At 39.4% G+C, this 27,322-nt stretch overlaps 1 protein-coding gene across 3 annotated transcripts in view; it reads right to left on the reverse strand.

The window, feature by feature from the left end:
* GPC5 (glypican 5) overlaps positions 1-27,322 on the reverse strand; it is a 796,885-nt gene that overhangs the window by 658,317 nt on the left and 111,246 nt on the right. For all 3 annotated transcript variants that reach the window (XM_076362213.1, XM_076362206.1, XM_076362220.1), the window contains exon 3: positions 13,950-14,644. In XM_076362213.1, the coding sequence (XP_076218328.1) occupies positions 13,950-14,644 (695 nt within the window). The remainder of the gene's footprint in view (positions 1-13,949; positions 14,645-27,322) is intronic.

The raw sequence follows: 27,322 nt of genomic DNA on the forward strand, positions 1-27,322 counted from the left end.
TATCATCAATGCCTCCACTTCTCTTGAGAACAAAAGTACCTATTGTTGATATACTGCTTTGTGACCAACTCCTTTGAGAACCTCTGGGCTCTCTCTCTGTTGGCCTCAATTTCTATCATCCTGTCCTGGGGAATTTCATCCAGGCTTTGAGATTGTATAAGGAGCAATTCATTCACTTTTGCTTTGACCGAAGATCTGTGAAATAGACAATGCGTACTGTCTTGTGCAGACTTAGCTTTAACAGCATACCGTGGTGGTGAATACCTTGCATGGCAATGTTCATCAGCCATGAGATGAAGCCAGGGCCCACATCCTGCACTAGAAGAACACCACCATTGTGGGGATGGGAATCTCCTGAGTTTGACTTTAATGAGTAAACATTGTACCACCTGGCATGAGAAGGCACGTAAACAGAAGATATGCTGTAGCTGAAAGGAGGAAAAGGAATGTGCTGCAACTGGAAGGAGAAAACAAGATAAAAGGCCATGAAGGCATTTTGCAATAGAGGAAGGAAGAGGAAGCAGGAGGAGGGATAGGCTAGTCTGCTAGAGCATAGATGTGTGTGAACATGAGGCTATAACCTCTCTGCAAGCTGCAGGTAGCGCATGTACACTTCTGCTTGCTATGAAAGATGCGACAAAGAGCAATAAAGGTCTTTGGCTACTGCCTGCCAGAGTCCGTGCCACTTGAATCCCTACACACCATGAACATGACAGGTTCCTGCCTTGTCCATGATGCCCATATGTGGGTCCTATCCAACCACAGCTACTGATTCAAAGATGGCTGGCTCCTTGGTAAGAATATTCCCCTGATGCACCCACCTTCTAAGTCATTTCACAGAATCACAGAATTGTTTAGGTTGGGAGGGACTTCTTGAGGTCATATAGTCCAACATCCCTATTCAAGCAGGGTCAGCTACAGTTGGTTGTCCAGGTTCATGTCTAGTTGGGTTTTGAATATTTCCAAGGATGGAAAACCCACAACCTCTCTGGGCAACCAGCTCCATGGAATTTTGTGTTTTTTTAATTTCTGCCCATTGCCTCTTGTCCTGTCAGTGGGCACCACTGAAAAGAGCTTGGCTCCTTCCTCTTCATTGGCTCATATGAGGTGTTTATGCACATTGATGAGATTCCCCCTGAGCCTCTTCTCCAGGTTGAACAATCCCAGCTCTCTCAGCCTCTCCTTATATGAAAGATGCTCCAGTCCCACCATCATCTTTGTAGCTGGACTCACTTCAGTCAGTCCATATCTTTCTCATACTGGGGAGCCCAGAACTGGACACAGCACTCCAGATGTGTCCTCACCAGTGCTGAGCAGAAGAAAAGGATCACCTCCCTCAAACTGCAGGTTACAGCCTACCTAATGCAGCCCAGGAGGCTGTTGGCCTTCTTTGCTGTGCCGGGGCATTTCTCATGTTCAACTTGCTATCCACCAGGACCCCCAAGGCCTTTCTTCCAAAGCTGCTTTCCAGTGAGTCAGACCCCAGCATGTACTGGTGCATGGCGTTATTCCTCCCCAGGTGCACGATTTTTCATCTTCCTTTGTTGAACTTCGTGAGATTCCCTTCAGGCCAGTTCTTCAGCCTGCCAAGGTCCCTCTGAATGGCACAATCATTTAGTGCATCAGCTACTCCTCCCAGTTTTGCATTGTTTGCAAACTTGCTGAGGGTGCACTCTGTCCCATCAACCAGGCCATTAATAAAGACATTAAACAGTATTTGTCCTAGTACCAATCCCTGAGGTACAGCACTAGTGACTTGCCTCTAACTGTACTTTGTGCCACTGATCACAATCCTCTGGGCCCAGCCACTCATCTGGTTTTCAGTCCTCCTCACTGTGCACTTTGTCAGCTTACATTTAAGGATGGTGCAGGAGACAGTCTCAAAGGCTTTAGTAAAGTCGAAGTAAATATCATCCATTGCTTTATCCATACCTTATCAAGTCAGCTGTCCTATCAAGGATATCAGGTTGGTTAAGCATGGTTTCCCCTTTGTCAATTCATGCTGATTACTCCCAATCACTTTCTTGTCTATGTGTTTGGAATGGTCTCCAGGATTAGTTGCTCCATCACCTTTCCAGGGATCAATGTGAGGCTGACTGACCTGTAGTTTCCTGGATCCTCCTTCTTACTTTTTTTGAAGATAGGGGTGACATTTGCTTTCTTCCAGTCTTCAGGAACCTCTCCCAGTTGCCAAGACCATTCAAAGATAATTGAGAGTGGCCTCATAGTGACATCAGCCAGCTGCCTCAGCACTTGTGGGTGCTACTTGTCAGGCCCCATGAACTTATGTATGTCCCATTTGTTTACGTGCTCTATGGTTAGCGCCCTAACCTTGTTCTCCTCCACTGAGAGTAAGTCTTCATTGATCCAGACCTTCCCCCTGGTCTCCAGGTCCTTGAATTTCTGAAGGTTAGTCTTACTATTAAAGACTGAGGCAAAGAAGGCATTGAATACCTCAGCCTTTTCTGTGTCCTGTGTCACCAGTTCCCCTGCCCCATTCAGCAGTAGGCACACGTTTTCCCTTGTCTTACTTTTGCTGTTTATGTACTTGGCCATACCCCATGGGATTCTTCCAAGCATATCTCTGCAGAGGTTGAAATCTGGTCTCCTGAAATCCAGGGTTGTGGTACTCATTTTTGCACTGCTTCCTCCTCTTACGATATTGAACTCTTACCATCTCAAGGCTGCTCCTGACTTTCACATCTCTGACACATTCTTCCTTGTTTGTAAGTATCAAATCCAGCAAAGCACCCTTCCTTGTTGGCACCTATGCCAGGAAGTTGTTGCCAATGCACTCCAGAAATCTCCTAAATTGCTTGTTCACTGCTGTGTTGTCCTTCCACCAGATATCAGGGTGGTTATAGTTCCCCCATGATGTGTGTCCCTTCCAAATCAACATCTGAAGCAAGAAAAGATTGACAGGCAGCACACTTTACTATCAGCAGGATAGAGTGTCCTCTATCCACAAGCCCTCTCATGTTTACCCCCTATTTTTGAAGAAAGTCTTCCCATAGGAGACTCCATCTACTCCCTCCAGCTGAGATTTTTCACCCTCTTTACCCATTGATAAAAGAAACGATGACCTTGCCCCCTCATCACCATAAAAATGAAGGCTTCTGACATCCTGAAAACACTGGCTGCTGGCTGCATCAGTCTGGCAGTGCCCTGAAAAGTGCTCTGGAAAGTGTCAATGACATCTTCAGTGGTTACAGCATTCTGCACACTTGTTTCCAGCTAAAAAAGGAAGCATTATGCCTAGAGGAAGAAGGTGAAAACAGCCCAGGCAGAATGAATAAGAAAGGGTGAACAGGGACAGGCTCAACAAGGACATTTGTTCCTTGCAGTCCTAACAGATCCTGTAGCAGAGCCCTGGCAGCAGCAGCACAATGCTACTCAAGAGCTGGTACGCTGGATGACAAGAGAACAGTGTCACACACTTTGCCATGGAAACCAGGCATGAAAACAACCAGAAGGTGTCTGCTTTTAAAGGAAACAGCACAGGTAGAGAGACGGGTCAAAAGCCATGTGAAGAAGTAGTTTGTATCACATATAATCTCAAAAATGAGAGGAATAGCTAAAGAAAATGCACCACATCTGAGCTCCTGTATCTTTCAGATCACATGTGGTCTCTGCCCATTTTGTGGTCTGTCCTTGGTGGGGGCTCTTCTCTGAATATCAGCAGTGCCTACGTCATCCCCCGATGGAAGCAGTGTGCTCTGGCCTGGCAGTGGGATCCTGGTGCTGGGTACTCTGTTGACCTCCTGTTACCAACTGCCCAGCCTTTCTGCCCTCCCCTATGGTGACAGACACTTCTTGCCAGTGATGGATTCTTCCCGGTTGATGTCAATGAGGTACTTAAAAACAGCTACAACTTACCCCACCTGCAATGTACACTGCATTCTTGATAAGCTATGGGACGTTGTCGACAGTGAAACCTGGCAGTGCCCTGGCTCCTGTGCCACTGTTGTAACCTAAGCCTGTAAAGAGTAGAGGGTCAATAGAGTGTGGGGGACCTGCACATCTTACCCAGGACCCCAATCCACTTCCCTCACCTTTACTCACACTCCCTTTCTCCCCATCCCTCTGCATCTTATTTCAGAGATAATCCTCCTTTTCTTTCCCAGCGAGAAACTGCAAGCCAGTAATCCACCATACACACCACAGGCGCATACATACATACTTACAGAGACACAGAGGGGTTTGGCTGTTTGATGCCAAAAGTAAGGGCACTGTTAATCATCCTGTCTCCCTGCTGCCTCCCTGACTGCTAGTGGCAACAAGACCAAAGTTTGGGAGGAGCTAGCATAGCTAGGTCAGCTGTCCATACTGGGGCCATCCTGAGGCACAAAACTCTGCGTCCAGCACTGACAATGCTTCTTTTTTCTGCCCATGCCAAGTGCACCTGGAGCCTTGTGTTACACAGGGCTCTCTTATGAAGGGAGAGTGAGTGATCCTCCAAGGTAATCGTAGCAATCATGACGAAGGAGCAGGACCGTGTAGAAGCACGAAAGAGAGGGAAGTCTGGGATTTGAATATGGTAAGTTGTCCCTGCACTCAAGTTGCTTTTCTTTTACTGCAGCATTGGAGAACTCCCTCAGAATGACGCTGCCTGCATGTCTCTGCATTGTGCAAATGCTGGAAAAAGTTGTCTACACAGCAGCAGATGAATCACAGACAAATGCAGTCAGCTATTTGGAAGAGCCAGCTATATGTTTGTCTAAACTTACTTTATCTGATTGGAAATAGGTATACCTAGAATGTTTGCAATAGAGAAATTTAGTGTGCAGTTTAAATATAAACAATACGGATAATAAACCAAAGCAGTCATAAATTATACCATGCTTTGCAATCTGCTTAATTTGTAAAATAATAAGTGAGTAGGTTATTCTATAACAATTGCCAGTTTTACTCTAGTATATACAGTAAATTAGGCTGTGAAACTATGTTTTCACATAATTAATTCTTATGTGTAGAGTTTTTGTTTCTTTTTAACCAGGGTTTTGATTTTCAGTCTATGCTATTTCATAAAAGAATTTAAAATAGAATAGAATAGAACAAAACAGAACAGAACAGACTACACTATTTCAGCTGGAAAGGACCTACAACGATCATCTAGTCCAAGTGCCTGACCAACTCAGGGCTGACTGAAAGTTAAAGCATGTTGTTAAGGGCATTCTCGAAATGCCTCTTAAACACTGACAGGCCTGGGGCATCGACCACCTCTCTAGGAAGCCTGTTCAGTGTTTGACCACCCTCTCGGTAAAGAATGCTTCCTAATATCAAGTCTGAACCTCCCCATTTGTAAAATACTGTTTTAATATTTATTTAAAAAATAACAAAATCTTGAATGCGTCACTTCCAAATGGTGTATTTCTTACTTCATTTTAGGTTAAAGTAATGAGAAAATTAAGGTGGCAAGAGTAAATGTACATTACTTCCTTTTAAAAGTTTCAAAAGCCAAAAGCAGGAGTCATGGGAATAATGCTATGACTGTGAAACAAGAAAACAAAATCCAAAGAAGCAAAATTAAGGTTAAAGCCCTTAACCATTTTGCTGAAGGGTATGCAGCATTCATAGCCCTCAAAATCAAAGAACGATGAAAGGTTCCTCCACTAATGAGGCGAAGTAAGATAAGCTAGTGGTAAAATAGTCACTAAATTTGATAATAAATGTATGTCCCTTCTGTGTACATACTGTTGGGTGCACTGAAACACATGGAAATAACGTTAGAAGACATTCATATGACGTTGTTTAGACAGACTGAATTGTTTCAGGGGAAACGTTTCTTATTTTTCTCCTTTACTCTGTTTTCCTGAATTTTCAGTTTTAATGGTGGTGTGGTTTAACCCGGCAGGCAGCTAAACACCACACAGCCGTTCGCTCACTCCCCAGCCCCCACAGTGGGATGGGGGAGAGAATCGGAAAAACAAAAGTAAAATTTGGGGGTTGAGATAAAGACAGTTTAATAGGACAGAAAGGGAAGGGACAAGAACAATAATAATGATAAAAGAATATACAAAGCAAATGATGCACGATGCAATTGCTCACCACCCGCTGATCGGCAGCCAGCCAGTCCCCGAGCAGCACCCCCGCCCCCGGCCAACTCCCCCCAACTTATATCCTGAGCATGACGTCACATGGTATGGAATGTCCCTTTGGCCAGTTTGGGTCAGCTGTCCTGGCTGTGCCCCCTCCCAGCTTCTTGCGCACCTCCAGCCTTCTCAGTCGGTAGAGCATGGGAAGCTGAAAAGTCCTTGACTAGTGTAAGCACTACCTAGCAACAACTAAAACATGGGTGTGCTATCAACATTGTTCTCATCCTAAATCCAAAACACAGCACTGTACCAGCTACTAGGAAGAAAATTAACTCTATCCCAGCCGAAACCAGGACAAATGGAAATGCTTATTTTTTTCTTCCATTCTTCTATTTTCTTGAATTTTTATTAGATGGGTAACTCAGAAGTTTTTCAAGCAAAATCAGGGGTGGACATTATAAATAATGCTTGGAAGTACAGCCTAATATTTCCCTTACAGAAAAATACTGTAATTATATCTCTGATTGTTATCAAATCAATAACCACTTTTGGTTAACATTATACTGTGTATTTTTATATGCATATAGAATAGATACACAAGTCCATTTTAGGTGCACTGAGTACAGCTCTTTGTGATAGCTACAATTTATTTTTAAGTGATGAATTTCAGATCTCTTTCATGACCTGATTTATATAAAAGTTTTATACTAAGCATTTTCCAATATTAAAATTTCTTTAAAATAGAGTGAGAAATCAATTATTTTTTAATATAGGTTCAAATAGCTTGTGAACTTACATTACATGATTGACTAATGCACTTTAAGCAAGCAACCAAACTGCAGTAGCTATGAAGCAGTAAGCATAAAGCTGCTGTATTTCTAGGCATATAATCATGTAAGTAAATAAATTAGATCTTAGACACTACGGAAGTGGGTTCACAGAATAGCTACTTCAAAGGATGCTGATCTCTTTAAGTGCCTTAACCTGTAAAGCTATGAAAGTGACCAAATATCCAGGCACAGCACTTTCCACAATTAGAAATGCTGTTAATCTGGTCGTTTGTTGACAATCAAGCTTACTTCTTTCCAAAATTAAAACCTGCAATTATACTATAGCTAGCAGGTGTATGTTTTGTATAAATTTGGGATTATCAAAAGATGTTTTTTATCACCTTCTTTCCATTCCTTTTTTAATTCTAAAAAATTAATTGGTTTAGTGCACTTCTACAGCACTTCATTTTCTGGAATGGCATGGAATAAGGCTGTGTGACTTTTCGCTAGAGAAACCCCAATAAAAAGTAGCTACATAAAACAGATCCTAGAAGGAATAGAAAAAAACCCACAAATATTCTATTTATAATGTTTGTGATATGTCTCTTCATGGGAATATTAAATTTAAAACATCACAGTATTACAGGAGTTCTGACTGTTTAAGTGTTTATAGCTAGTCATTTCAAGCAAAAATAATCAAGAAGGAAATAAAACTCTAAATACAGTCTATTAACTTCTTCCTGCTAGCATTCTATGACACAAGAAAGATGTTGCTTTTTTCCTAGTATTAACAACAGATTAAAAAAAGAGCAAGACAAAAGTCTCTTCATACAATATAATTATGCATATTTTTTAGAAGATACATAACTTACTTAGATCTTCTTTCAGGATGAGACTAAGATCAGTGAAAGGACTTGAGAACTTCCAGAAGTTTGACATTTTCATTACCTCCAACCGTTTGGAAAACTGATCTGGTGAAAGTCCACGTGGGTTAGAACACAGTGAAGACATAGTGCTTTTGAAAATCCCATTCCAAATTTTTGTAGGCTTATATTACATATGAAAATACATATGAGAATTTTACCAAACCTATAGCACAAATTCCTCACTTCCAAAATTAGGAAATGCCAGAATTTGTGTGATTTTAATTTTTTCTGTTCTGTTTCTAATTCCCACATTTTTATATGCATATATAGCTTTTAATATCATGGTCACATACTGCATTTTCCTGCAGATCCCTAAATCATCAGTTCCCAGAATACACAATGAACAACTAATCAATATTCCTTTTCATCTCTTTTATTCAATATTAATCCCAAACACCATTGATCTTTTGGGAATCGAGAACGATAGTTTCATGTGAAGTTTGGAGGAAAGATTTTATTATAAAGCCTTGTGACTTTCCTCTTTCTCTTCTCTCCTGTTCCTTTCTCCTCTTCCTTCAGCTCTTGCCTCAGACCCATTTCACCTCCTCTCAGCTCCTCTGTTCCACTCCGATGGACCTCTCAGCTGCTGTGTTACCCAACATGTGACAGCACAAGTCTTCACACACAGAAACAAAACCATGGCTAAGAGAGACTCTCTCTTGCAGACAGCTCCCTCAACCTTGAATTTCAGCTGCCGAAGCAGCTTGCACACAGGGAAAGGGGTGGAAACACACAGCTGAGGACGGTGCCAGAGCAGGACTTGGGCAACCTAGGGTGAGACTGGCTTAAGCTGCCGTTGAACCACCCTGTGAGTGACACAGGAACTTGCCCTTCCATGGCATGGGGCCGTGCCATGAACCCATGCATAAAGGGAACAGAAACACGCTCTTACGCTGGGGATAGTAGGCTCCATCCACACCAAAACTTTGCACATCTTGCTAAAATCTCTCTTTGTCCTTCTGTCTTAATGTTGACACTCAGTGGCTAGCATAACAGAATGGAGGTAACATGAAACAATTTATTACAACTTGTAAACAAGTTTCCATAGGTTTTTAGTTTGTTTGTTTGTTTTTCCTTAAATAAGGCTTGAATGCATTACAAAGCTCTTGTGCGTTCACTAGCCTGCACAGTTGCCCTCAATGGGGATTTCCCTGGCTATACGCAAGTTCAGAGACCAGCACATGGCAACTCAGGCTGAGCACAAAGCGGGGCACGGGATGAAGCTACAAAGTCCTTTGTAGCAATAAGCATTTTTACCTGTTATCCAATGCTTAACAGCTACTTAATATCATCTTCTTCAGGTTATCTTAATAATGAATACTGTTCTTGTTTTGTATGATGCAGCTCTCTTAAACCTCTATTACATTATATTTGCCTGAGGATACACACAGAAGTTTGCTAAAAAACTTCTGTTCCAACTCCTACCAGCTAAAAAGCATAGGGTCCACTATACACTGAGCATAAACAGTACATAAATGGACATATACAAACTTCAGGAACACAGAACAGAACTGTCATAAAATATGACATAAATTGCCGGGGAAGATTATGGAGCGGTTCATCTTGAGGGCGCTCACAAAGCATGAGCGGGACAACCAGGGGATCCGGCCTAGCCAGCACAGATTCATGAGAGGCAGGTCCTGCTTGACCAACCTGATCTCCTTCTATGACCAGGTGACCCGCCTAGTGGATGAGGGAAAGGCTGTGGATGTGGTCTGCCTGGACTTCAGCAAGGCCTTTGACACTGTCTCCCACAGCATTCTCCTAGAGAAGCTGGCGGCTCACGGCTTAGACAGGTGGACTCTGCGCTGGGTCAAAAACTGGCTGGACGGCCGGGCCCAGAGAGTTGTGGTGAATGGAGTTCAATCCAGTTGGCGGCCGGTCACGAGCGGTGTTCCCCAGGGCTCAGTTTTGGGGCCGGTCTTGTTCAATATCTTTATCAATGATCTGGATGAGATCGAGTGCACCCTCAGTAAGTTTGCAGACGACACCAAGTTGGGCGGGAGTGTTGATCTGCTGGAGGGTAGGAAGTCTCTGCAGAGGGACCTGGACAGGCTGGATCGATGGGCCCAGGCCAACTGTATGAGGTTCAACAAGGCCAAGTGCCGGGTCCTGCACTTCGGCCACAACAACCCCATGCAGCGCTACAGGCTTGGGGAAGAGTGGCTGGAAAGCTGCCCAGCAGAGAAGGACCTGGGGGTGTTGGTCGACAGCCGGCTGAACATGAGCCGGCAGTGTGCCCAGGCGGCCAAGAAGGCCAATGGCATCCTGGCCTGGATCAGAAATAGTGTGGCCAGCAGGAGTAGGGAAGTGATGGTGCCCCTGTACTCGGCACTGGTGAGGCTGCACCTCGAATCCTGTGTTCAGTTTTGGGCCCCTCACCACAAGAAGGACATTGAGGTGCTGGAGCGTGTCCAGAGAAGGGCAGTGAGGCTGGTGAGGGGTCTGGAGAACAAGTCTTATGAGGAGCGGCTGAGGGAACTGGGGTTGTTTAGCCTGGAGAAAAGGAGGCTGAGGGGAGATCTCATCGCTCTCTACAACTACCTGAAAGGAGGTTGTAGCGAGGTGAGTGTCGGTCTCTTCTCCCAAGTAACAAGCGATAGGACAAGAGGAAATGGCCTCAAGTTGTGCCAGGGGAGGTTTAGACTGGATGTAAGGAAAAATTTCTTTACTGAAAGAGTGGTGAAACATTGGAAGAGGCTGCCCGGGGAAGTGGTGGAGTCCCCATCCCTGGAGGTATTTAAAAGATGCGTAGATGAGGCGCTTAGGGACATGGTTTAGTGGGTGGTGGTGTTGGGTCAATGGTTGGACTCGATGATCTTAGAGGTCTTTTCCAACCTCAATGATTCTATGATTCTATGATTCTATATGTGTGTGTATATATATATATATGTGAACATATATATATGTGTGAAGAGTTACACAACCCACACATGTCCACTAGATCCTGCAGAATAGCACAGAATAATGTCCAGGTATAGAGATGATGAACAGGTGCTGCACTTATTTGTCAGTCAGCAGAGCTGTGGGATGCAGCAATTAAAGGCGTGAATTCGAAACAGGAAGAACAAAGGGAAAGAGAAATTCCAGCTGGAGACAGTGTGGCACTGCTCTGCTGACCCAAGCAGAAAAGGGAACAAGTTGTAAATTACTGGAAAAGAGTTTTGTAAAAGGAAGCCATGTTATATAGGCATCAGTGGTCTTTCTACACCACACAGAGCTTAATGTATGAATACACATTAGATTTAAATATAGATATCCACACAACATGTTAGAAAAAAATTCTTTACATATAGTTATTTACACAAACGTACACGATTAGATGAAGAGCTGTACAAATACATGTATCACTAAGCAGGATACTCTGTTGATTCTCCTATTAGCTTTTTTCACAGATATATATATATATCATACTTCCAAACATTTAAAGATTTTTTTTTCTCTGTCTGCTTCTTTAAAACTCATAAAAGTACTTACTGTGATGAAACTCACTTTTAAAACTGCAGAGACTGCTGCGTGCCTAAGCGAGCCATTATTTGCTGGCTCATAATCACCTTTTCTGTGTCTGTTAGAATTACTGATGCATTAATTGCTTATCAAAATTTGAAACAGTTCATGAGTCACTCTGAAGATAAAATAAATAAATATTAATGAGCCAGTTTCAACAGAATTCGTGTCCTCTGCCTCTTAAAGCTGAAAGACTGTATTTATTACGTCAGAATTAAGTCTTGATACCTAATGTATAGGCAAACATGAAATATATTCAAGCCATACTCAGCAAATCAGAACTGACTGACTGGATCACCACGTTTCAAGGGATCAATGCATCATAGTCTTATTTGTCCAAATTATAGATGAAACAGAGAAAGGACTGGTCAATTATAACATAGAGATTAAGTGACAGGTATGTCTAAATGCATACGTCTGATGCAGATTGAGTCAAAAATGAAATATTTAGGTTTTAAAGTTTGGAAGTGTTTCTGTATGAGAAGATCTTAACACAACAGAAGTAAACACTCGATCTTCAAACAAACACATTGGCACAAAATACCATTATATAAGAAATTTTAGTATCCCTTACTTCGTATGAGGGAAGGGGAAAAGGAAGGCATAGAGTTTTCAGGAATATCAAAATAAAGCATTTTATTTTGGATCAATCTGAAAATTTCATTAAGCCAAAAGACTGGGTGGAGGGCTCTTCACCCATTTAATTTTTTACTGAAGTTGAGTGAAATTTTGGAGAGTAAAAACTTTCATTTTGAAAACGTGAGTGTGCTGAGAGACTCTTAAGTCTGGGCCAGTGCCGCTTCACTGTTGAAAATCCAAGTCTAAAACTTTTCAAACTAAGTGACCCAGGATGAAACAGGAAAAAGAAGGCCTTCCCTTGAGCCTTTACTTTCTTATTCTAGCTTGTTCCTGAAAATTATAGGCAAAAAAGATCCCTCAAAAATCTGAGGAGGAACAGGGAATATCCCTAAAAGGCAACTGTAGCTCTGAAACATATTAGGAATGATACAGACATTAGTGAGCCACTTTTGAGCCAAACTGTTAGTGAAAAAAATTTTAAAAAAAAAATCACAGTTTTTCTCAAGGAAGTTCAGCAGCAGGAGATTCTGGCTAATGTAGCTGGCTGGTATAAAGCAGATAAAATGGGAAATTCATAGAAATGGGCAATTTCCCTGTTACTCACTGACTACAAGCAGGATGAAGAACCCATTTTAATAGACTGTGGGTCTTCGTAAGAAATGAAGAATCCTGTATTTGTTATATTAGGTCAAGCTGTTTATTGCCAGAGGTCATATCAGCTGCTCAGCAGAAGACGCTGCTTCAACTTCAGCTAGTCACGTAAAGAGGCAGGTTGTGGTAGTCCTAGAAGTATTACTGCACCTCAGCTGATGCCACGCCACAGTGACACCCAGGCACAAACAGACCCGTGTACCCTGTAAAACTAAAGGCATCTCCCCAGATCACGGTATTCGACCCAGCTTTAAACACAGAATACGTCGCTGTCAGTGAAGTCTGAATGTAAGAATACAGAGAAAAATATAATTACAAAATGTATCGTGGATTAAATGTAACATAGGAAGAATTAGAATTTTGCTACTTACATCACCTTCACAAATTTGCAGATATACTAACTTTCTTTCTAATGTGTAGCTAAATAATGTGTATCATCTTCCTTAACGGTATCTTAAAATTCTTCACTTCATGCATTCAGAGCTAACACAGCTCTCACATAACTTGCTTTCTCTCTTAAGTATATGTAAGGAAGGATTTGGTTCATGTTACAAATGAACTCTGCTACTTTCTCTGAAGCCTACAAAATTATGCAAATAATTACGCAAAGTCATAGGTTATTTAAGACAGGCCACTGGAATCTAAAAGAAGGATTGTTTAAATTTACCTTTATGTGCATATAAGATAACAATGAAGCAATTAAACAATTTACTTATATTCATGAAAAACACTTTTTTGTGCTCCTAAAAATTATTCCCAGTATGTCGTATAACAAGTGTCCAATCTGCAAACAAATATAATTGCTGAGATCTAACACTCTCATTTACACAAATATCAGATTTAAATTAAATTTTAAATTAAATTAATTTATAAATTAAAATTTTAAATTAAATTCTGTTTTTATAGAATATTTGTGGCATTAGTTTTTCACCAGATAATTTATTTTCCTCTCATTAATATTTTAAGCTTCCAAACTTAATGACACATTCCACTGTTCACCCTTGTTCAGTAGAACTTAACAGACGCAGTTGTAAAGTTAAACCTAAAGCTATTCAGTGCACCTACTGAAAATGTTAACTTCTAAATAAAAAGGGTGAAGGAATAGAAGTTTCCATTGCATTGTGCAACAAAAATTTTCACTCAGCAAAATTTTGAAAAAAGCTGTGGTTTCATGGGACATGGGAAAAGATAAATTCCACACAAGAATTCTTTTCATTTTGAAAAGCCTTTACTGTAAATGCTGCCAAAATGCTGAAGCTCCACTTGACGTGAACCTTGTGAATAGAATATGGGAAATTAGCAGGTCATGTGCATGATTAAAATAAAAACTGGCGGTGCTGGAAAAATGCATTGTCAAATAAAGCTGAACTCGGATACAAATGCGTTCATCACCATAAAATTGGCCAAACAAGTAATAATTATCAGTGTTACTTTTCTTAGTGCCACGTTTGCACCGAGCGTGGATAAAAACAGCTTCTTACCTGCTCAGATAATTCTGGCCCATTGATACGAGCCTGTACGACAGCGTCATTAACAAGTGAATGAAAGTTTAGAAGCACGTGCTCGATGTCGTATGTTCCAGTCATGGCACTTGAGAGCTCCTCCAGGGACTGAATATATCCCCGCCAGTGAAGATCAACTTCTGCCATGTTAGCTAAGCAGCCTCGGATGACGTTGAGGCAGTAGCCCATACAGGGCTTACTTAAAGTCAGCCCTTGGCAATGGGGGCAGTACTGCATTCTCAGTAAAGCTCTGCTGCAGTCTTTAGAGAAATGCAGATGATCTGTTGTGTTGATCACTTCAATCCCCAAATTCAGAGCCTGCAAGAATGTCCGGCTGGGTAACAGTGATCTTCCCAGTTGTCCTATGGCCTTTTGGGGAACGTTACCAAAGGGCCTGATGTCTCTTCTCGCCATTTGGAGGCACTCCGCATATTCCACTGAAATGTCAGTCAGACCAGGGTTTATCACGTGGTTGTAGACTACTGGGAACAGGGTGTCAAAAAATCTGTTGACAAATTCCTCTGTGCTAACGTCTGTGCCAAATACGAAGAGTCCAACATCCGCGAAAAACTCCTGGACACGTGTAGTAGCCTCAGCAGCCATGTTTCTATATGCATTGCAGAAAAGCGTGCTTGTGTAATTCTCAGCCAGTCTGATAAGCATTTCAAAGGTTTCTGTCATTAAAAAAAAAAAAAAGTTCATCATTTTTAAGGTAAGAACTTAAAGCAATCACATCAGGACATCTTATATTTACCCCAAATGCATTTTTGCATTAGAATTTATGAAGAGACAAACTTCTCACACACTGTGACAACTGTCTTTTGTACATAGGCAAACACCTTACAAGTAATGTTACGACACAATTAATAATCCATATGTTTTCTTGGCAGGATATATTAAACGCAGCCTAAAGAAATATAAAAGGAAATCGATTGTAAGCTAAGTTATTAAGTTACAAAATACAACAAAGCCCTTACATACATTAGCTCTCTCATCTCACGACTCATTCTGCAAGTTGCAATGGAAAGCTAAATGCTCTCAGCCACTCCAAGTCATTCCTCTTACCAGCCTAAATGGATGGGCAAAAGTATCGTTAAACAATTTAAACAACTCTTCCATTCCATTAAAACTTAGCTTTTAAAAGATCAAACAGTTTTGTCTTCTTGTCTTCCAAAGGAAGGAGATGTACCAAACACACATGAGAACGTGCTTTTAAACAACGTTGTTTGGTCTGGCAATTGCTATGGTCGAGCAAAGTGCTGGAACGTGCAGAATTGCTCTCCTCGGGCACTGCGATGGATACACCCTCTCCGAGCCTCAAGTTCTGCATAACCGGTAAAGCCTGAATGGATAAACTTCCACTGAGTTTCATGTGTTAGGCGGCAATCCTTAAGCACACCGAGTAGCTTTTAATAAAACAGTTAAAGTACGCTGGAGAAGTATTCTCTCCTGACTTGATCTATGACTTGCAGGTAAGGAAAAATGCTGGTTTTCAAAACAGAAAAAGAGTGTTCGCATTGAGGAATTTCCTAGATCTGCCTGAGAAGCTTGCACTTCAGGGAAGGCAAAGGAGCAATATATAGACCAAAAGGAAACTTACCTTAGGGTTGAGAATAAAAATACATAGAAACACATATCACAAGTATTAACCCATTTTATCTACTGGATGGCTATGACCAGTAACTTTCTTTTATTCATTCAAGCTTTACAAGTTTTCATGTATTTATTTTTTCACATTTATTTTTTTAATAGGACTCTATGGAAATAAAGTGAGGAAAAGCATGAAGTACAGTTAATACTGTCCAAATAGTGATGTTAAAAATAGGCAGAATCAAATAGTGTCAAATTATGTCGGGCAATTACTGAAGCAATCTTAAGTCTGATGTTAAGTCACTGACTGAAAGGAACAGTAGAAAACTCAGAATAATTTTAATATAATAACCAAGACTGGCTATCACATATTTACTATGTATCTATGCATAAGAATAAATGTCTTATATTCTGATAAAAAGCTTGTTCAGGTCAGTGAAATGGTTCTCACTGACTTCAGTGGGTTTTAAATTGCACGCTTTGTGAAAAGATCACAGAGAAGACATATTAAACTAGTCTGCCTATACTTTCTATGCATTGTTTTCTCCAATAAAAATGAGATACATACTTATAAATCAGAGTCATTACCTCTATTCCTCTGCTGCCTATTATCTATTAACTCTTAGTTTCATATTTCACACCACCCTTAAGACTGATTTTGTTATCTCTCTTTTCCATTCCTCTAACATTCATGTAAGTAAGACAAAAAGTGTTGACTGCCCACAGTAAAGAGTAGGAAAGTGCATCCCGTTTGTCTTTTTTTTTTTCCCCCCACTACTATGGCACATATATATGTGCATCTCTCCTAAAATGAATTTCACTATAGTCAGTCATATGTGCCAAATATCACAGTGATTCAGCAAAGGGTTTGATTTGTTTCAAAAGTCAGACTCCTAAAGTCAGGACCCTGCATGGAGCTAGGCTCCCACCAATGGAGACCTAGTCAATACAGCAAAGCCTCTTCAGTTCATCCCATGAGCTGACACACAGAAGTGCCAGCTGAGGAACTCTGTAGACCACAGCTGCCTGCATCACCGCTGGCTCTCTGACTTTTCTCAACCTCAGCACCTCATGCCAGATCGTACCTGAGACACCTGCACTGCACCCCGTGTTTGTAGGTGTGCACATGTGTATGGGACACCCACGTCCTTCTGGAGCAGCAGATGAGACACAACATATCAGATATGGATCATATCTAATCAGGATGTATTAGATTGATCAAGATGCCCACTTTAAGGCGACTGAACTGAGGATGAGATCTCCACCAGCTATAAAGGCAGTTTGGACACCTAGCTCACATGGAGGCACATATACATGGACAGCTAAGTTGCAGCCCTAAATATCCTACTGTACATTATGTCTCATTTTTATTGGAGGGCACAAGGAATGCAAAGAAAGTACAATCCTACTATGGAGGCTTTATTTATTTGCCTAAGAGGGTTTAGTACCATTTTCAATGGTAGATGCTGTTTATCTGCCTGTTCAGAAGGGCACGGGTATCCTGCAGGTCCTGTGTCACATCCGCAGGCTGTGTGTGGATGTTTTGCATTTAAAATGGCACTAGATGGCTGTGCCTAGACAACTAAATTATCACTGGCTCAAGAACCCTTCATATAAAAGCTTGGAGCAGCCAGAATAACAAAGACAAAAATTTAAGTCAAAATGATTCTTGGTTTAGATGGTTTAAAATAATAAAGTGTGAAGGATAGTAAAGCCTCCTAGGAAAATGGCTATTTTTGTAACTGTAGATTCAGTCTTTTACACAAATTTTGCCAATGCTTCAGAAGAAATTTGTTAAAGTAGGTAATGTTAGTACAATAATGATGTTATAATAATCTCTTTAGAATGACATGAATAAGGTTTTTATGACCCTTCTCAATTTTTTATTATTACTTTTCCTAGATGAAAACCATAAAGTATGTGATCTAAAATGTCTGTTACAATCCATGGCTGCAGTATCTTATTACCAATAGCACAAATATTAGATGAAAGAATAAATCATGCTGCACATGGATTATCAATAGATTTTACAACGTGGTCTAAACAATAACAAACCTTCAAGATTGAATTACATTGCTAGTGCCCCAGCAACCCACAGATGAATGAGTACAATAATCAACAGCATGATTTATTGACTATTTGTGCTTTTCTAAACAGGCTTATAAAAAAGATGGCGGCAAACTTTTTAGCAGGGCCTGTTGCGACAGGACAAGGGGGAATGGCTTTAAACTAAAGGGGGGTAGATTTAGATTAGAGATAAGGAAGAAATTTTTTACGCTGCAGGTGGTGAAACACTGGCAGAGGTTGCCCAGAGAGGTGGTGGATGCCCCATCCCTGGAAACATTCAAGGTCAGGCTGGACGGGGCTCTGAGCAACCTGCTCTAGTTGAAGCTGTCCCTGCCCACGGCAGGGGGGCTGGACTAGATGACCTTTAGGGGTCCCTTCCAACCCAAACTATTCTATGATTCTATGATAATACTGGCCACTTGTGTTTACGATTCTGCATTATGCTGTCTAATTGTCATTTCAGGATTTCTTACAAAATTTGTTAATGACGTTTATTCTACTGGCATGTTTCCTACTTTATAACCGCAAAAGCTATTCCAGAGATTTGTTTTGCTCTCTGACAGCTTGAAGAATGACAGACAGCAAAGCAGACCTATGTTTATTTCAATATTGAACAGCTCCTGTGAACACCTTATGATGGCAATCTGTGTCATTTACAACACTTTCAAAGACTTCAGTGACAAATCAAGTTATGCTGGTTCAAGACTGCAAGTGTATCATAGATTTAACAATGTGTTTCTCTATCTTTTAAGTCTATGGGCCCAGACTAACATCATCAGTCTTAATTATTCAGCCACATAAAAGAAGCAGTGAGTTTTCAATCAGTATAAATCCAATACATATAAAAGACATATTAAATATAACCAAGATGAGCCAGACAAGCTCTTTTTATTGTTATTAAATGATTTTTTAATCTGCAGGCTCAGTGCCTGTTATCTCCATCCTTTATGAGACCTTCATAGTAACCACTATGCAATATCCTACAGATACCTTCTGCAGCACTACTGTGAATGATGTCTAGCATTTACCATGGGTGACATGTTAACTTTATTTTTCTTTGGCTACACTTAAAATTATGATTTGTACACTCCTAAGTCAAACATCAGGGATGTCAATATATTAACCCATTAATTTTTTGAAAGAACAGTAATATCTCTCTTCCTGGTTTTGCTAAGAAGGAACAAACCACAAGGCTAGGAAAAAAAATGTAGATGAGCACTTTTTTGTTTTATGTATTGCATTTACTCAGCTGATTCTTCATATCAGTACATATACACATTTTTTGTTGATAATAGTGTATTTAAGAAAGTGATCACAAAGTGATGTAAAATAACTAGCAGGTCATTGCTTTAAAAGATTTGCAATCTTTCATTCACTTCCTTTAACCTTTCTGTTCCTGACAGCCACACGTAGTTGTACATTATAAAGACACCACAATGTAGTGATCAGTCCAGTGGATTACTGGCTTTAAAAGAGGACACAAAAGTATACATATGCCTTGTTTACTAGAACAACTCACAAAAAGAACAAAAAAGAAATATTGTTTTTTATTCCTGGACATTAATCAAATTTAATGGAAATATGGCACTGAATGAAATAGAATCTGGATTGGATTTTAAACCAGCCCTGCAATTCTCATCCTTAATAGTTTTGGTGGTGTCTTTCTACTACAGGTACCTTAGAAAATTAATTTGAAACAAATTTCTACAGAATTGCGTTGTTATAAAAGCAACTGTATTTTCTTAAGTTTACCCTTTCTTCACACAGATAAATGTTCTATACAAGCTGCTAAATGAGAAAATGCATGGTCTAAATTCTGAGTATTAACTTTTGAAACATCTATAGTACCTAACACAAAGATAGTCTAATAAATTAAAAATCCAGTATTAGTAGTGGGCCAACAAGTTGTGAAGTCTTATAATTCAGTATTAATCACCAGCCTACATTACATATTATAAATTAATTCACACTTAGTCAGGTTAAGATATAGAACTCAATAAATTATAACCAGACAGGTTAAAATCCATTCTTGAACTGTGGAGATAGTATTTAGTAAGAATGCCTTTCACAGTCCAGAGAGGATCCAAAACTGCTACGTCTGTATTACCCTAAGTATCAGCCCATAATATACAGGAATCCAGATGACTAAATCCAAGCAAAAGCTGAAAAACCTAGTAATATTATGAATTTATTATGACTTGAAAAATCCTATGGGAAAGTATTAGCCTGTTGCCAGTTGCCGTTAATGTTCAGTGATCTCATATGTCTTCCTCCTGTTTATGGGCAGCGCAAATAATCCAGAAGCATCAAACTCTCTCTGCTAAAGATTTATAGTCCAATCAAGTGTATCTTGCATACATTGTCCTATTGGAGTCAAGGGGAATGTCTCAGGCACAGTTTACAGCCTAGCAAACAAAAAGCATTCAAAAATTATGGAAAAGAATAATTAGAGAAAAGAAATTAATCCACCCAGTATTACATACATATTATCTGTCTTTGTTTAAAATATATCAAATAGGGAAATACGTATAGGTGTAATTATCCCTAACTACAAAGTAGTACACAGTGCCAGATATACTGCAAAATCCCCTAATCATTTATCATATCAGAAAAATGAGCTGGAAGAATAAAGTCTTCAAGACATATAAATGAATTATAAGGAATGAACTCATTAGGGCATTGCCTGTGAAGGTTATATGGGAGAGAGATCAAAAGGATAAGTGCCAGCGGAAGATATTTGAGACTCACTAAAACTGCTCCTCATTAACACATATTTCAAATTAATCCATTTCATAGATTATAGATTCACCATTGAAGTCAGTAGGAAAACAGGTAGAACAGATTAAACCTGTAGCCCAACCAACTCTGTGTTGCCAAGCGTTAGTGATACACCTCAGGCTTTACAGCCGTAACTAATCATAATAGACTTCAGAATTTGTCAGGTCTTGTTTGGTCTTGAATTTATTTTAGCTCTATTTGGAGGAAAAAAAAAAAAAAATTAAGAAACCTGAATTAGAATCACTTGTTCACTGTCTAAGTTGTTCTATGTTCAATGGCAAATTACTCAGATACTCAGATGTCAGGAGTTTCTTGCATATCCTGTGATTTTAAGTTTGGTTTAGTTATATTGTAAATTTTTTTAGTTGTGGGTTTTGGGGCATTTTTTTTTTAGATTTGTGCAACTGCGTAACTCTCACCCTTCAAAATATTATGCAGAGGACTAAAAAAAAAAATGAAGTAATCATGGTGTAATTAAGCCCAAGGACCCAGAGGGTAGGCAAGAGTGTACTCCATTAGCAAATACAGGATTGAAATAAATAAAATTAACCCTGAGAGGGCCCAAGACCATCATGGAAGAAACCTCCACCAGCAGCATCACACTCCTCCCAGTGGAGAGCTCGGGACTGATGATTCATCTGAGCAATGCACAGGAGGCGCGAACATAGCACCAGAGAAAAGCATAGGCACTAGGAAGCTGGTGTATGACAGTTTTAGTTGGAATATTAATAGGAATTAGCAATCATAGATAATTTGGGCATAAGCATTAGAGTCACTGCAATTACACTAAAAAGAACTGTTGCACTTTGAAAGGCTGTTAAAACATTAATCAGAGAAACAGCAAATTCTCTCAGATCCATATGTAAGGTGTGCTCTCCTCTTTGTCCATAATGAAATTGTGTGGACTCATAAGAAACTCATTCGCAACTGAACAAGTGTTTCTTTCAAAAAATTATTTAAATTTTATTTGAAAATTTAATATGCTGAAGAATCTAGAAAAACATGTCCCAAAGCCAGGTGAGATGAATTTCACTGATGATTGTTCTTCATCTTTTCGCTAGTCTGAATTAATAATTGTACTTCTCATTCTTATTTTAAAATCTACTTAATATCATCACTCAGTGTTAATCTTTTCTTAATAATCCTGATACTGACTATTTTGCATGTAGAATTTGCTTTCTGAAATCAACAAATCCAGTTGTTCTTTTCTTTTTCTTCTCCATCTTCCTATTTATACATTCAAGAACAGGCCCAGCACTGCAAGAGGACTCATGTTCAGCTGATCGGACACTATGATCTCCAAGTCTTGTATTTGTTTTTTATAAAATGTTGGAATAAAGTTATCTTTTTTCCAGTCCTCTGGAGCTTCATTAATTTTTATAACTTTATGAAAATCATCACCAATGGTTCAGAAAATTCTTTTTGAACTTTTCAGTGAAACTTGCTACTGTTGATTTTAAAATATCTACCCTTAGAATCTGCTATTTAACATACTCCTAAGTTATAACTGGAATGTGAAGTATTTAATCATACCTTGATAGATGATATTTTAATATTGAATGACTGTCATATGAATGAATGAATAATAATCACATGAATGAATACCACATGGTTATTATTTTATCTAGTTATAATCACTGATTCCACTTTTCTCCCAAAACTGTTTTTTTTTTCCAGTCTGTTGTTACCCGTTTAATAGTGATGATTATGGGACCACTCATCTTGCCATTTTGGAAGCAACAAGAGCAGATTGTTTTGTATGGTGCCAGGAGAAGAAATAACTAGCAATAAATAGAGCTATACCAAAACCTTGTTTTCCTCTCGGATTCTGTTTACCATCTCTCTGATTTTGCATTATTCTGTGTATTCCACAGGCAATGCTTTCTTGTTGAATGAAAATATTCCTGAATTCTGAATATATTGCTTACTACCTTGGAATGAAATATGCTCAGAGTTGCAAGCAGAACACTCCAGGGGATCACAGCTTTAAAACTGGTATCATATAATGAAGTTGTTTGAAAATCTCTTGATGTAAAATGTTGTGCATGGTTTGCAAAAGGACATTAAATTGATAATGATTTATGATACGCTTTTTTACACATTTGCCATAATATATAAGGAAGGCAAGTCACCTCAGATGTATGAAAAGGGTATTTTTTGAAAAGGGAAATTTGCAATTTATAGCAGGATGATGTTGAGACAGGAGGGTCAGAAAATTAATTGATTAGAAGGGTAAAATTCATCTCACATAACTTCAAACATATATATGTGAGCTAGTCACCTGAAGCTCCCCAAAAGTCAGGTGAGAGAAACAAGCACTTCTAAGGCAAGATTCATCTGTCGGACTTTGGATGACTACTTTTGGTTGAGATGAACTGCTCTCTGGAAGTGCTTGTTCCTCTCCCTTGACTATAAAGGGACGTTAGAACAAATCGCTCAGATACAAAGATTTACATTTAGTCAGGGTGAATCCCTAAGATTTTTGTAAGGAACTGGTATCAAGAGAAAGAGTCATCAAACATAATCCTACACTGCAATTTATATGAATAAAGAGCTGAGACGATCATGCTTCTACAAAGTGGTCTTAATGGTAGATAAATGACAAACTTCTAACATATTTATGCAAATCCTCTTTCCTTCTGCACAGCTGGGAATCTGTTTTCCTTAGAATGAAATAAACTATATACTTAGTTTCCAGAGGGTTGCCTGAGCATCGTGACTTTACATGCTAGCTTTATAAAAAGTAATTATCAGGGAATCACAGAGGAATTACACATGAAGAGAAAGAACAACCTCAGGAAGACTTCTATAAAGCTATAATGATGACTGACATCAGATGAAGCTTTTGTCTTTATATTTGAAAGTTTAGAACCTGATTTATTTATTTATTTATTTCCCACTTACCCCAGTTTTATGCTGGCAATACTCACTCAACTTCAGTGAGCTGGTTTTTGATTTATACAGGTTAAAGTGAAATGATAATCAGGTTCTAGCAGATGCAACACTACAGATCAACATTTCTTGCACATCAAACAAGCAAATATATTCATTTTGTATCACTGAATATTTAATCTGACAGCTTTCTTCTAAGTGTTGGTTGAGGTTGGGTAAATTCCTGCATCTGATAGTCCGAGGAATTCCACACTAAAAATGGTCACACGAGTCAGTCTGAGAAGTTTGTTTGCTTAGCATATGACTGCATGTCATGGGTTTCAAAGAGCCTCCAAAGAGTTTGGTAAGGGATTAGATGCATTTATTATCTTTCACTTCACATTTTTATTGAGAAAAAAAAGGAAAAAAAAGTCCTTTAAGGCTGCATTTCTTAAACAAACATCCATGTTTTCCATGGAAGATTCAGGAACAATGACGTTTATGACTGGATCTGTATTATGTTGAAGTTAGTTCTACGTTCCTCTGTAACTATTTGATATCAAGAAGAACAACTGTATGTCCCTCTGCATAGCTCTGGTATATTAGTGATTAGTGATCAAATCACTATTAGTGATTACTGCTATGTGCAAAATTCTGCTTGAAGTAGGTGATGCAAAAGCATTTTGGTTTATGCAGTATATTTCAGTACCTACTTTGCAGAATGCTGTAAAAAGGAATGGATTTGAAGTATGCACTTTCAAGTTTCAGATAGGTTAATAAATGTACCATTTCTAACTTGAGAAGACAGAAACTCTCAGGAGGTGGATAATCAGACAGACAAATGTGCTTTTTCCCAATTACAAGAGGAAAATAGCACCTGTCAACAACAACATAAAAATCCAGTTCTCTAAACTGGTTAGGAAAAGACACAGAGTTTTAGTATATAAACTTATCAAATTTAAGTGAAATTCAGAAGATATTTCAACACTAAGGAAGTCTCAGGAAAGAGAAACTGTTTCTAGAAGGCCTTTTTTATGACAGTTGTACAGAATATTCTGTGTGGCTGCTTTTGATGATAACATCTTAGGATCAAATATTGATATGGATTGGAATAGTCCACTCTATTTCGACTCACCCTTTCTTACCCAGTGTGACTCCTGATTTTAATACAAGTCATGTCTACACCAACTCATAACCCATTCTTTAGAAATTAAACTCAACAATACACATTAAATGATCCATTGCTGCTAGTAGCTTTGGCGCTTGCCTTTAGTTATACTTCCAGTTCATACACACTTCTGAATGCAGACACAGCTGAAGGACAAAAACAGATCAATCCCCTTTGCTTGCATTCTGCTTGCTCCCCACTAACACTCCTACAGGTTTTTGTGCAGTTATTCAAACCTGCAACAGAAGCTCTTGAGGTGAAAGCTCTGGATACGCTCCATGATGTTCAAGCTGTTTTAACAGAATGGCTTTTACTATGAAAAAGGTAAAAACCCATTACATGATGTTTATTGTAAGGTTCCCATGTACTCCAGTAAGACTGCTGACTATACCCCCACTAAGCATGTCTGTAGAAAAACAAACAAAAACCCACAAACACACACTCACAAAAAACCAACGAAAACCCCACCTGGCAGAGGGATGTTCCTCCCTATACTTTCTGGGGGAGCTACTGCACTTGCAGCTTGTATCAGGCAGAATGGCCCTGGCCAAGGGGAAATCCCATCCGATTTTTCAGTCCAGCTCTCTGGCCTCATGGCACCAATGAACAAGTCAAAACCTTGGTTTCTTTCTATAGTCTAGATTTCTTTATAAAGTCTATGTATGTTGTCAAGATGCAGTCTACTCTATGAAAAATTTTGAAATCCTGTTCTTTAATAGCAATCCATTTTTTAAATGAGATTATCTCACCTATTATTTTCTGATTTCGCTTGGCAAGATGCTTTTTAATGACTGTTAATGTTTAGTTAGAGCTCACTCAATGGACCAAAGAACAACAGATGTTAGATTTAAACGTAAATCAATTATGTTTACTGTAGTATGAATAATTATGTAAATATGGGCTCATTAAATTATTCCCTTAAGCTTTGCATCTTAATGCTTTTTAACTTTCACCAAATTCTTTCCAAATATACAAAAGATAATTTGCCTTTTTAAATGCTACATTTTTTTACTTTCAGAGAAATCATGAGTATAACCAGTACATTATCTACTTTTACTATACAGCTTTACTGGGGGTGCTAAAAGCCTTTTGCCCTGCCACTATTTGTAGATGCGCTGCTAAGCCCTTTTTTGCAACTCCTGTTGCAGCACTGCCAACTCACACATTCTCAAGGCATGTAATGCTTTCCAGAAAGGAGCTGGGGATTACAGCTGCTGGAAATGTGTCTCTTCCAAACTATAACCCCACTGTGATTTCCACTCCATCGTGTGATCTGCGCCATCATGCAATGTGACAAAGGGTACGCATCTCTTGCATGACTCAAAACTGGATGGTTACCTCCCCATTCCCTTTACAGCTGTGTATCCTAGTTTATGTAGGACTGGAGTATCTCTCACAGAAACACAGGGCTAGAGGAACTTGAGATGTCCTCTAATGCGTCCTTTGAACCCAGGGCAGGTTCAACTAGATTTATGATCTCATATTTTAACATATTTATCTAACCTATTCTTAAAAAATGCACAGTAACAGAAAGGCCACAGCCTCCAAGAAAATCATTCCAGTGCTTCACCACACTCTCATTTGTTCTCACCAATGAGGACAAATTATTTGCTTCTTCCTCCTTTTAGGTATTTCAGATTAGATCCTCCCCACCTGATTGTAGACATCTCCAAAGACGAAAGGCATCTCCAAAGTAGATGAGTCTACATCTCAGCTAATCAGTACAGAGGATGATGGCATGATTCATCTGACCTAGGTTAGGTGTCCACATGGAAATAAGATGAATCACGCTGCTCTTCTCCTCTATTTATGCAGAGAAAGAGGGTGATTAGTTCAGAGAAGCTAGGTGGAGAATCTTACTCCTGAAAACTGTTATCAATTTCTTTTCTTTTTATTAAAATGAACAGTCCCACTTCTTTCAGTCATAAAGGGGGTCCATTCTGCCTCTATGTAGTCAAACTTAATCCTAAAGACTTCCAAAGGGAAGTCTAAATTACCCAAATTAAGTGCTTAAGTGGACAAGCTATATGCTTAGGAGTTCCAAATTCATATACAGCTCTGCCTGACTAGGTACTTCAAAAATGTTTTGTTAACCTATTTTGGAATAGCATCTCTTCTCTAACTCATGTTTACCTTGGGAACCACTAAGCTCTCTACATCATTTCAACAGAGCAACTGCTGAGCCAGTCCTTCTCCAATCTTCAACTCATCTTACTCCTACCTATACGCAGAATCTGTGTATGTCCCCATCAAATGGCATCCTGCTGTTTTGAATCCTAGCTCTATTTTCCAGCCTGCGCATGAGCTCTTATTGCCCTCCCTCACTTGTTGAGAGCACACTGATTATTTCACAGTTCAACACAGTAGTGAAAATAGCGGCTGTACTTGCCCAGGAACCACATCTGAAGTGTCTTTCTATTCTGACCGTGAACACTTGCTAACCAATCAAATGCAGGTTTCCAAAAAGTTTTGCATCTGTTTAGTGATAATTTAATCAAGATAATTCCCTACTTACTTATGAGAATGGCATGTTGAACAGGGTAAAAAGACTTAGGAAAGACAAGTGACTTAACATCTGTGCTTCTCACATACCCACATTTTGGTTCCATTTCCATACAGGGAAATTAGATTAGCTCGACCCAACTTGTCCCCAGTAAATGCAGCTTCATTGTTACTTATCAGCTTGATATGTTCTTGTATTTGGCTTCTAAATATTTCAGCTTTTTATTCCTAATAACTGAAATGAAGCTAAGCAGTCTAGAAGGCTCTAGCTTCCCCCTTTTCTGTTTAACAAAAAAAATATTTGCCCTTTTCAGTCTTTTGCTACCTCTAGACATCCAAAGACAACTACTAGTGCACTTCAGGATGTGTATATTGA

The sequence above is a fragment of the Aptenodytes patagonicus genome, chromosome 1, assembly GCF_965638725.1.
Source record: "Aptenodytes patagonicus chromosome 1, bAptPat1.pri.cur, whole genome shotgun sequence".
NCBI lineage: Eukaryota > Metazoa > Chordata > Aves > Sphenisciformes > Spheniscidae > Aptenodytes > Aptenodytes patagonicus.